At 41.5% G+C, this 13,070-nt stretch overlaps 1 protein-coding gene across 1 annotated transcript in view; it reads right to left on the bottom strand.

Annotated features, from left to right (window-relative positions):
• TMPRSS15 (transmembrane serine protease 15) overlaps positions 1-4,054 on the bottom strand; it is a 459,995-nt gene extending 455,941 nt beyond the window's left edge. The window contains exon 1 of the mRNA XM_069760884.1: positions 3,709-4,054. Coding sequence (XP_069616985.1) covers positions 3,709-3,871 — 163 coding nt within the window. The 5' untranslated portion in view covers positions 3,872-4,054. The remainder of the gene's footprint in view (positions 1-3,708) is intronic.
• Positions 4,055-13,070: the final 9,016 nt, after the last annotated feature.

Genomic DNA, 13,070 nt, shown 5'->3' with positions numbered 1-13,070 from the left:
GTTTTGCACAGCGCACCCTAGTGGTTTTTTATTATATATATATAGAATTGTCTTTTTTCAGACTGAGTTATTTGATTTTCAAATTATGGGTGCACTGTGACATATATACTTGTTGCTCTGTGCTGTATACTACGTCACTGGGCAATATACTATGTGACTGGGCAATATTCTACGTGACTGGGCAATATACTATGTAGCTGGGCAGTATACTACGTGTCTGTGCTGTATACTACATGGCCCTGTGCTGTATACTACGTCGCTGTGCAATATACTATGTAGCTGGGCAATGTATGATGTGGCTGAGCAATATACTCCGTGACTGGGCAATATACTACGTGGCTGGGCAATATACTACGTAGCTGGGCGATATACTACGTGACTGGGCAATATACTACGTAGCTGGGTAATATTCTACGTAGCTGGGCAATATACTATGTGGCTGGGCAATATACTACGTAGGTGGGCAATATACTACGTGGCTGGGCAATATTCTACGTGGCTGGGCAATATACTACGTGGCTGGGCAATATACTACGTGACTGGGCAATATACTACGTGGCTGGGCAATATACTACATAGCTTGGTGATATACTACGTGACTGGGCAATATACTACGTGGCTGGGCAATATACTACGTAGCTGGGCGATATACTACGTGACTGGGCAATATACTACGTAGCTGGGCAATATACTATGTGGCTGGGCAATATACTACGTAGGTGGGCAATATACTACGTGGCTGGGCAATATTCTACGTGGCTGGGCAATATTCTACGTGGCTGGGCAATATACTACGTGGCTGGGCAATATACTATGTGGCTGGGCAATATACCATGTGACTGGGCAATATACTATGTGGCTGGGCAATATACTACGTAGGTGGGCAATATACTACATGGCTGGGCAATATACTATGTGGCTGGGCAATATACTATGTAGGTGGGCAATATACTACGTAGGTGGGCAATATACTACGTGGCTGGGCAATATACTATGTGACTGGGCAATATACTACGTGGCTGGGCAATATACTACGTGGCTGGGCAATATTCTACGTGGCTGGGCAATATACCATGTGACTGGGCAATATACTATGTGGCTGGGCAATATACTATGTGGCTGGGCAATATACTATGTGGCTGGGCAATATGCTTCGTGGCCGGGCAATATACTACGTGGCTGGGCAATATGCTTCGTGGCCGGGCAATATACTACGTGGCTGGGCAATATGCTTCGTGGCCGGGCAATATACTACGTGGCTGGGCAATATACCATGTGACTGGGCAATATACTACATGGCTGGGCAATATACTACGTGGCTGGGCAATATACTACGTGGCTGGGCAATATACTACGTGGCTGGGCAATATGCTTCGTGGCCGGGCAATATACTACGTGACAGGGCAATATACTACGTGGCTGGGCAATATACTACGTGGACATGCATATTCTAGAATACCCGATGCGTTAGAATCGGGCCACCATCTAGTACAGTATAAATAGGCAATTTGCCAAATTACATGAGGACAGGTTAGCAGGTATAAAAGGTTTTACAGTACCAGAATAAAATAAGAAGCCCACCCATTCTTTATATAGTAAACCAGGATTAGCTCGTGTAGTTGGTAACCTCCATGAAAAAACATCATGTCTATAACACTGAACAATAGAAAGATTCAGAATGACTGCTGCTTTAGAGTGAACGACATATTTCAACTGGCAAAACGAAATTGTATGCTCTTTCAGCAAATTCCCCTTACAGTGTACATCTGGGGGAATAGTTTTGTATTGCAATTTATAAATGTGCAATGAAGAAGTAAAAAGTGAACAGAGAGAAAAAGGCAGAAGTTGGCAAGGGTAAAAACAAAAAAATTACTCCAGTTATTCTAGGGATGTATGGTAGTGACTTAAATATTCCCTAATGCAGAGGCGTATCTAAGGGGGGCAGACAGGGCATGTGCTGTGGGCGCAGTTGGCAGGGGGTGCAGTCAGGCTGCCTAAAGCGGTGGTCCGAAGTGTCTCCCCTGGCGGCTGCATTATGACACCCCCCCAGACTGGGAGGCAGCAGTTCTCTGAGTCAGCTGTCAAGCTGACAGCAGACGTTGCAGCTCTCTGACTCCAAGTGTTTATTTGTACTCGCATCTGAAAGTCGAGAGTACAATTGAAGGTCTAGCCGCCAGGTCAGAGCGACGTTAGCAGCATGATCAGGTCATGTGATCATGCTGTTGACGTCACTCACCAGCACAGACAGCATTGGTGGTAAGTGCTCCATACTAGTGGAGCTAAAGACACTGAAGATGGGAGGGATATTTAGTGTAATAGGGCTGGGGAGGTATTTACTGTGTGGGGTATTTACTGTTTAGGGGAGTATTTACTATGTGAGGTATTTACAGCATGGGGGCATTTACTGCATATGGGGTGTATTTACTGTGTTGAGGGAGGTATTTACTGTGTGGAGGTGTATGTACTATGTGTGGGGTAATTGTTTACTGTGTGTAGGGGTATTTACTGTGTGTGGGTATTTACTGCATGTGTATTTACTGTGTGGGGGATATTTATTGTGTGTGGGGGGTATTTACTGTCTGTGGAAGAGATTTACTGCAAAAAAGCTGGGGTAGATTTACTGTGATGGGGTATTTGCTGTTACAGGGCTGGGAGAGATTTAGTATAACTGGGGGATGATGTGAGGACACAAGGTTGGGGAGTAAAGAAGGGACTGATATAAATAATATAGGGAGCGGGTGAAATTTGAAGACACAATTTGAAGGGGAAGAGGCAAGATGTGGGCATGTATGGGGGGTGCAGACACAGTATGGTGAGTGGGGGTATGGGTGTGGACACAATATGAGAAGGGAGGGGAAAATGTATGCAGACACAGTATGGAGAGCGAAGGTGATGAGATTGACGCGGACACAGAATGTGGAGTTGGAGGAATGTGTCAGAGGCAGTATGGAAAGTGAGAGCTGTACAGGTGTCACTGCCTCACACTCTGGAGAGGATTGCTGGCCTCTAGTCCTGAATGAGAATGCATAAAAGCATATACCTCCCAGATATCTGGGAGTTATGGAAAATCCAGCCCCAACAAATGGTGGGCTTTGTAATATAATAGAAATGATGTATTATAAATTCAGTGCCGCCTCTCTTTTTCTGATATGTATGGATATATTCATGTATAATTATGCTCATCTAATGGTCTTATAAACATATAACTTACTTTGCACTTTTTTGAGCTGGAAATAAAAAATTTACTATGACTAATGTCTATAGCTACTTTTGGTAATGTATACACTTATATGATTATGCACTATGTATAGTAAGGGTGTATGTGTTTCTGTAATTATGTAAAATCACTGTTCTAACAAATGCATCTTTAAAAGCATGGCACATAGAATTGTAACATTGCTTGAGATAGGTCCACATGTGGAATGAAACGTCACTATTGTGGGCCATTAAAAATGTACTTCATTTGCATTGGTATGCTGCCTCAATATATATATATATATATATATATACATATATATATATATATATATATATATATATATATATATACGCTGTATATAATTATACAGATGTTTATTACTATTATTATATATTTAGCATATATAAAATTAGTAAGGGTTAAGATATTCAGAGAGCAGATGTAAAGAGAATAAGAAGACACTTAAGAAAAACTCTTTTCCGTTCAATCATTCTTGTAAGGAGTCTTACCTGAGCGTAGATCTGTAACTGCAATCCATGCAAACACAACTAAGCCGACACACACACAGATGAACATAACAAGCAGTGTGATGAGCCATATTTCCAAGTTGGTCAAGGGTCTTCTCCTGCTCTTCTTTACTGGCACCAATGATATATCACTAGACTTCATCATGTAATTGTCACTTTGACTATAAAATGTTCTTGCTTCCTAATAAAGGTTATGACAACCACAGAAACAAGAAGGAATATATATACAGATGAGCCCTTAAGGTAATCACATCATTAATCTCGGGTGATGGATTCTCAGACAGACCACAGGAGTCCTGAAAACATTTAGAGCTGCCTGTCCAGCACAATGAGAAAACTGCATTCAAACAGCCACCAAGGTCATAAATCTTAATTGCCGGTTGTATATAAAAAAGATTGGTTGTGAAACTATTTAAATGGAGACTTAAGGCTATTAATGTGGAGATAAATATTAACTCCTAACATGTCACAGCATTATCTGACATCTGACATCATACAGTAGCAAAAGATACAAACCCTAGCATCAAATGTCCCAATCAATCGCTCAGCTACCTAATAGCTAAGGCGGTGCCAAAGGTCTCATTCTTGTAGGAGCTTGTGTTTTATTGCTTCCAGAGTCCTTCGAGTGAATTGTGTGACATTGTTATATGTTCCTGTGGGGAAGGAACCCAATTTACTACAGTTATGGGTCAATTAAACCTCTGTTCGGACTGCCACTAGGGTGCATTCTGTTATGGTTTCACTTCTTTTGGTGTTCAAAATGATGCAGTAAGTTGGGCTGTTTTTCTCTTCAAAAGATAATAACAGTACGACAAATAATAAAGCATGATGTTTTTTCTTCAAAATTTTTACAGGTAAATAAAAAATAAAAAAGACTACTAAACACACAATACCTTCTTTAAAAAAGTAAAAATAAAATAAAGCACCATTCTATTATTTTTGGTTATTTCAGTGCTGGGATGGTGCCACTAATGTAAGGTCCCCAACTAGTTCTGATACTCACCATCTATTGTCTTCATCTGTTCCTTGCGCCTGAACTTATCCCTCGCCACTATCTTGTGACCATAACTTAAGATTTTCTGGAATTGAAAGGTAATAGTGAAAAGCTGTCATGGTAAGTCTATGAAAGCTTCATTCTGTACTTGTTCTGGCTTTCGTAGACTTACATTGAGTACTGACTTCCAGTATGCACAGCAAGCACTGGCTAGAACTGGCAAGTCACAGTAGCAATCTGGCAATTGTAGAAAAAAACAGAACCAGTGTCAATTACAGATGAAGGTGGTTGCTGATGAGTATAATACTGCAGTCAGAGAACTTAGGTTAGTAAATTACAAAAAAAAAAACAACTCTGGAGTGGTGCTTGAAAGATGGGCAAAGTTCATACATACAAAAAGAGAAATCCAGCTCACCATAGTGAAGATCCCAGGAGGCTCGGAGCACGGAAACGCTGTGTCAAGGCGTGAGAGAACCAGAAAATGAAAAGGAATTCCAGCTCAACGAGGCAGTGAAAAGTAAAAACTTGGTACTTTATTCACTTCATATAGGAAGCAGAGGATAAAACATCAGCACAATGAAGATAAAAAACACACTATCTACGCGGATCTATCTATATGGATATCATGACTAAGGGTGCCTTGTCACCTGAAACGCGTAGACAGTGTGTTTTTTATCTTCATTGTGCTGATGGCCACTCCAGGACCTTGAAATGCTTCTTACGAAGCCACTCCTTCGTTGCCCTGGCGGTGTGCTTTGGATCATTGTCATGTTGAAAGACCCAGCCACGTTTCATCTTCAATGCCCTTGCTGATGGAAGGAGGTTTGCACTCAAAATCTCACGATACATGGCCCCATTCATATTTTCATGTACCCGGATCAGTCGTCCTGGCCCCTTTGCAGTGAAACAGCCCCAAAGCATGATGTTTCCACCACCATGCTTTACAGTAGGTATGGTGTTTGATGGATGCAACTCAGTATTATTTTTCCTCCAAACACGACAAGTTGTGTTTCTACCAAACAGTTCCAGTTTGGTTTCATCAGACCATAGGACATTCTCCCAAAACTCCTCTGGATCATCCAAATGCTCTCTAGCAAACTTCAGATGCGCCCAGACATGTACTGGCTTAAGCAGTGGGACACGTCTGGCACTGCAGGATCTGAGTCCATGTTGGCGTAGTGTGTTACTTATGGTAGGCCTTGTTACATTGGTCCCAGCTCTCTGCAGTTCATTCACTAGGTCCCCCCGCGTGGTTCTGGGATTTTTGCTCACCGTTCTTGTGATCATTCTGACCCCACGGGGTGGGATTTTGCGTGGAGCCTGAGATCGAGGGAGATTATCAGTGGTCTTGTATGTCTTCCATTTTCTAATTATTGCTCCCACTGTTGATTTCTTCACTCCAAGCTGGTTGGCTATTGCAGATTCAGTCTTCCCAGCCTGGTGCAGGGCTACAATTTTGTTTCTGGTGTCCTTTGACAGCTCTTTGGTCTTCACCATAGTGGAGTTTGGAGTCAGACTGTTTGAGGGTGTGCACAGGTGTCTTTTTATACTGATAACAAGTTTAAACAGGTGCCATTACTACAGGTAATGAGTGGAGGAAAGAGGAGACTCTTAAAGAAGAAGTTACAGGTCTGTGAGAGCCAGAAATCTTGATTGTTTCTGACCAAATACTTATTTTCCACCATAATATGCAAAAAAAAATGATAAAAAAACAGACAATGTGATTTTTTTTTCTCAGTTTGTCTCCCATAGTTGAGGTCTACCTATGATGTAAATTACAGACGCCTCTCATCTTTTTAAGTGGTGGAACTTGCACTATTGCTGACTGACTAAATACTTTTTTGCCCCACTGTAGATATGAATGAGTCAGTTTGAGGCAAGCCGAATTTGCCTCAAACTTCATAATAAGTCTTTATTCTCTTTTCTCCCTGCACTGTAAGACAGATAAGAAGTATATATACAGTCGGATATACAGTGGGTGCGGAAAGCATTCCGACCCATTTATATTTTTGACTCTTTATTTCATTGCATTGATTTGGTAAATTCAAAAAAGTTATTTTTTCCTCATTAATGTACACTCTGCACCCCATCTTGACTGAAAAAAAAACAGAAATGTAGTATTTTTTGCAAATTCACTAAAAAAGAAATACTGAAATAACCCATGGTCATTACTAATGAGCGAGAATACTCGTTGCTCTGGTTTTCCCAAGCACGCTCGGTGGTCTCTGAGTATTTGTAAGTGCTTGGAGATAAAGATTTTGTTGACGCAGCTGCATGATTTATGGCTGCTAGCCAGGTTGAATACATGTGAGGAATGCCAGGTTGCTAGGGAATCCTCACATGTATTCAAGCTTTGTAGCAGCGGTAAATCATTCAGCTGAGGCAACAAAAACGAATCTCCAAGCACTTACAAATACTCAGAGATCACCCGAGCATGCTCAGGAAAACCCAATCAATGAGTATATTCTCTCATCTCTAATGGTCATAATTATTCAGACCCTTTGCTCAGACACTTATATTTAAGTCAAATGCTGTCCATTTCCTTGTGATCCTCCATGAGATGATTCTACTCCTTCATTGAAGGCCAGCTGTGTTTAATTAAACTTATTGGACTTGATTTCGAAAGGCACACACCTGTCTATGTAAGACCTCACAGCTCACAGTGCATGTCAGACCAAATGAGAATCATGAGGTCAAAGGAACTGGCCAAGGAGCTCAGAGACAGAATTGTGGCAAGGCACAGATCTGACCAAAGTTACAAAAGAATTTCTGCAGTACTGAAGTTCCCTACAGTGCCTTGTGAAAGTATTCGGTCCCCTGTAACTTTTCAACCTTTTCCCACATCTCATGCTTCAAACATAAGATACCAAATGTAAATTTTTAGTGACGAATCAACAACAAGTGGGACACAATTGTGAGGTTGAACGAAATTTATTGGTTATTTAAATTTTTTGTTGAAATTCAAAAACTGAAAAGTGGGGCATGCAATATTATTCGGCCCCTTTACTTTCAGTGCAGCAAACTCACTCCAAAAGTTCATTGTGGATCTCTGAATGATCGAATGTTGTCCTAAATGTCTAATGATGATAAATATAATCCACCTGTGTGTAATCAAGTCTCCGTATAAATGCACCTGCTCTGTGATAGTCTCAGGGTTCTGTTTGAAGCACAGAGTGCATCTTGAAGACCAAGGAACACAACAGGCAGGTCCGTGATACTGTTGTGGAGAAGTTTAAAGCCGGATTTGGATTCCAAAATTATTTCCAAAACTTTAAACATCCCAAGGAGCACTGTACAAGCGATCATATTGAAATGGAAGGAGTATCATACCACTGCAAATCTACCAAGACCCGGCCGTCCCTCTAAAATTTCATTTCAAACAAGGAGAAGATTGATCAGAGATGCAGCCAAGAGGCCCATGATCACTCTGGATGAAATGCAGAGATCTACAACTGAGGTGGGACAGTCTGTCCATAGGACAACAATCAGTCATACACTGCACAAATCTGGCCTTTATGGAAGATTGGCAAGAAGAAAGCCATTTCTCAAAGATATCCATAAAAAGTGTCGTTTAACGCTTGCAACAAGCCACCTGGGAGACTCAGCAAACATGTCGAAGAAGGTGCTCTGGTCAGATGAAACAAAAATTGAACTTTTTGGCAACAATGCCAAATGATTCAGCAGGGACAGGGAAGATGATTAAAATTGAAGGGAAGATGGATGGAGCCAAATACAGGACCATTCTTGAAGAAAACCTGTTGGAGTCTGCAAAAGACCTGAGACTAGGATGGAGATTTGTCTTCCAACAAGACAATGATCCCAAACATAAAGCAAAATCTACAATGGAATGGTTCACAAATAAAGATATCCAGGTGTTAGAATGGCCAAGTCAAAGTTCAGACCTTAATCCAATCGAGAATCTGTGGAAAGAGCTGAAAACTGCTGTTCACAAACGATCTCCATCAAACCTCACTGAGCTCGAGCTGTTTGCCAAGGAAGAATGGGCAAGAATTTTAGTCTCTCGATGTACAAAACTGATAGAGACTTACCCCAAGTGACTTGCAGCTGTAATCGGAGCAAAAGTTGGAGCAATAAAGCATTAAGTTAAAGGGGCCGAACAATATTGCACGTCAGTTTTTGAATTTCCACAATATTTATTAATATACACATATATATGTAACCCTAAGAGACCTTTTCTTTCCTTGACAAGGTATTTTATAGTCCTCTGTGATCTGATAGGTGCAAGCATTCAGGCTAAGTTCACATTAGTGTTTCTGTGCGCAACGTATCATCTGCATGCGCAAACACATGTCAAAACGCATGCAAAAGCATGCTAACACTTACGCATCATGTTGCGCATGACGTAAACAAAAATGCTGCGTGTGCATGTGTTTAAATGTGTTTTGCCATGTGGTTGCACTTTTTATGTGCATGGTGGAGGCGGTGATATCATTTTCTGGACATGAGCAGTCTAAAGTACACATGTGTATCGAATGTATTAGTACGCATGTCCTTGCGTACCAATGTGTTCCCATAGACAGTAATACATTTTTTCCGTCCGCAATTGTCCACATGCGAAGGATTGTGCAATATTTGATGCCTCAAAAAAGCAGCAAGTTGCGTTTGCTGGAAGCTGCCGCACACCACGAAATGACGCATGCGTATGCATCGGAATGCGAACGCATGCAAAAGCATATCCCTGCATACACCATGTTAAAGATATGTACACATGATGCATGTAGATCATACGCAACTGTGAACCCGGCCTAAGTGAAAGCTTGCATTGCCGTGTATCTTTAGCCCACATATGGACTGCACAAACTTCAAGAATATGTGAACGTGCATTGGACATTTTTCTTTCTTTGCAATTCTTGCAAATCAAATCAAACTTTTTTCTAATTCATCAGGAGAATTTTGTGAAATACATTTCGAAGTTGATTTGCAGAAGATCGATTGGGTCATCTTTAGTAATAAGGTAGAACTGTTTTGAGAGGTGATAAAATGAAAAAGTTCCCGTTATCCTTTCCTGTGAGAAATAGACACTGTATATTGAGGAAGAATATAGTAGCGGGCTGTTTTTCTTCCTGATGTATACTGAAAGCAAACAAGTAACATGTACTTGAATGGATTTTGAAAGTCTAACTTTTATATAGTATATTTTTATTGTTGACTTTAATTGGTAGCTTTAAAAGTGTAACAAAGGACCCTAAATCCCTGATTTTGATAGCAATTCAGCAAGGGAGCTTAGGATACACTGCAATGTGCAAAGTGTGTAGATATATTTCAAGCAAAACTGTAAATTAGGCTTCTTGAAACAGTCATACTTAACACTGAACAAATAGTCATATTGGCAAGAAATCTGCTCCCTGTGCTGAATAGTTACAAATGGAACTATGAACAGCACACAGAAAAGAACAAAATATACCATTTATCATGTGAAGAGTGTTTCCTACTGAGAGCTTGTCTTCGTTTTTATCATGTTTTCATTTTTCATTTTTAATTTATTAAACAATATATATATTTGCATTTATTTTGATAATTACTTTTATTCTATTTTTATTCAATTTTAATACAGTATGATAATTTAGTTAAAAAGAATGTATAATATGTTTTGAATGGTCTTTTTCATAATATAAATGAATGTTTGCTTTATATATTTGCTTTTTATATAACACATCAGTGCATAGTTCAGCAATATACAAAAATATTAAAACATAGCTTTTAATAGCTATATAACATTGGTCCTTAAGTCAGAGAAACAAACAACATTCAACAAAACAATATATACTTTTTCACAAGGATTTGTAATCCTTATCAAAGGAAGGATCTTTAACTAATCACAGACTGCTGATTATAGACTAATACACAAGGATAGTTGAATAATAGAACCAGAAGGATCTGCCCTGCGTTCATGTTATTTACACAGACTTGAAGTCAACTAAAAATTGGGATAGCCAGTCCTGTAGAAAGGAAGAAACATTCAATTAGCCATCTTGTGACTTATGGAGGCTAGCACTTTCTCTATTAATCCCAGAAATAAGACTTCCTTCCTTATAAGTGTGGAAAAATGATCTGCTCCCCTGGACATCATATAGTAATGTTATGTGATGCATTTTTTCAACTGTTGCATTGATTTAATAAGTGTGTTTGTAAAACTAGTGCTAGCTGGAGAAGTTCTTGTTAACGCCTTAAGGTACCGTTACACTAAACGATTTACCAACGATCACGACCAGCGATACGACCTGGCCATGATCATTGGTAAGTCGTTGTGTGGTCGCTGGAGAGCTGTCACACAGACAGCTCTCCAGCGACCAACGATGCCGGAGTCCCCGGGTAACCAGGGTAAACATCGGGTTACTAAGCGCAGGGCCGCGCTTAGTAACCCGATGTTTACCCTGGTTACCATTGTAAATGTAAAAAAAAAAACAAAAAACACTACATACTCACATTCCAGTGTCTGTCGTGTCCCCGGGCGTCAGCTTCCCTGCACTGTGTAAGCGCCGGCTATGGGGTAGTCCCAAAAAAAGGTTGTTATACCGAAATGTCTGTAACATAAAAATATATGAATAACTGGAAATTACTAACAACTATATACCTGAGGAATACCTAGAGTTTCAAAATTCTAATTAAAGGATGCAAACTCGGCTTTGGGAAAATGGCCGCCGCGATCTCTAGTGCGCACGCGCGGCATCCCGCGGCCATTTTCCTGAAGCCCCGTGCAGCAGAGCACTCGATCTGCGCACGCGCGGCCCCAGGAAGATGGCTGCCCCCACCGACGAAAGGGATGACAGCGCAGATCGCGCGCTGCTTGTTCACCACTACGCCACTACGCCACCAACGTAAAGCTGAGGAAGAACCAGCGATGTCACCACGCCCTCCCGACGTGACCAGCCTGATTGACAGGCGAAAACGGCGACTTTGGTAAGTTATTTCTCAGCATACATGGGGAATCGGGGTACACTACATACACTATAGGAACACACAGCGCAGGCCCTATTTAACAGTATTTATAGCTCAATCTCAAAAAACGGGGTGACAGGTTCCCTTTAAAGAAAATAGAAAATAAGTAACCTGGCAGGCCTGCGAGGCCCCAGGTATGCAATCTAGGGTTAAACACTCCTCCAACCTTCTAGCCATTTTCTCCCCCAACACAGCTGCATCCTCACCATTGAGGTGCAGCCCGTCCCTAGCGTAGAGCCTTCGGATAACTGAGAAGTCAGCCCAGTTCTGCAGGAATCCATACCCCTCCTTCCTACATCAATTCTTGAGCCACTTATTAACCTCCCTAATCTCCCGTTGCCTCTCTGGCGTGGCACGTGGTACAGGCAGTATTTCAGAAAATACCACGTTGGAGGTCCTTGCTTTCAGCTTGCAGCCTAATTCCCTGAAATCATCTTTATGGACCTTCCACCTACCTCTAACTTTGTCATTTGTGCCAATGTGCACCATGACTGCTGGGTCCTCACCAGCCCCTCCCAGTAATCTGTCCACCCGATCAGCGATGTGTCGGACTCGAGTGCCAGGTAGGCAGCACACCGTTCGGCGATTTCTGTCTTTGTGAAAGATTGCCCTATCTGTTCCCCTAATAATTGAGTCCCCCACTACCAGCAACTGTCTGGCCTGCCCTGCTCTCCTATTTCCCTCCTTACTGGATCAGTCACTCCTCTCGCTTTCAGAGGACATGCCTTGCTGCAGCAGTGCTACCCCTGTAGCAGTCCTGTTAGTTTGTCGTATGTCAGCCAGCCACTTTCTGCCACTTAGATTGCGTTGTTATATACACTGGGCCTGAGTTTTGGATCAGTCTCCCCCCAAAAAAGTGAGATTCAAATTCTCACAAAGTGGATATACTGCAGTCCTGTTTGTTTGTCGTATGTCAGCCAGCCACTTTCTGCCACTTACATTGTGTTGCATTACAGGAGCTCGCTTGCCCTGCTGCTAGTGTGCTATCAGAAAGAGTCTTCAGTGCTGCTGGTTCAATACTGACCGAAAAAAGGACATGAGACAACATTTGTCCAGTATGGTTACGAACTACTTTTCCTCCCTTATCGATGTTCTCCTTCACAGGTCATTCCCCTTTGATTACTGGGCATCTTAAATAGACACCTGGCCTGAAATGGCAGAATATGCATTACAGGAGCTCGCTTGCCCAACTGCTTGTGTGCTCTCAGAAAGAGTCTTCAGTGTTGCTGGTTCAATACTGACCAAAAAAAGGACACATCTGGCTACCCAGAATGTTGATGATCTAACCTTCATTAAAATGATAAAATCATGGATTTCAAATTATTTTGCCCCACCTTCCCCTGCTGACACGTAGCTGGCCTGAAAAATGTCTTGCTTTTGGCCTCCTCTT

This window comes from Ranitomeya imitator, chromosome 3 (assembly GCF_032444005.1).
Source record: "Ranitomeya imitator isolate aRanImi1 chromosome 3, aRanImi1.pri, whole genome shotgun sequence".
NCBI lineage: Eukaryota > Metazoa > Chordata > Amphibia > Anura > Dendrobatidae > Ranitomeya > Ranitomeya imitator.
This window is presented reverse-complemented; position numbering and strand designations above follow the sequence as displayed.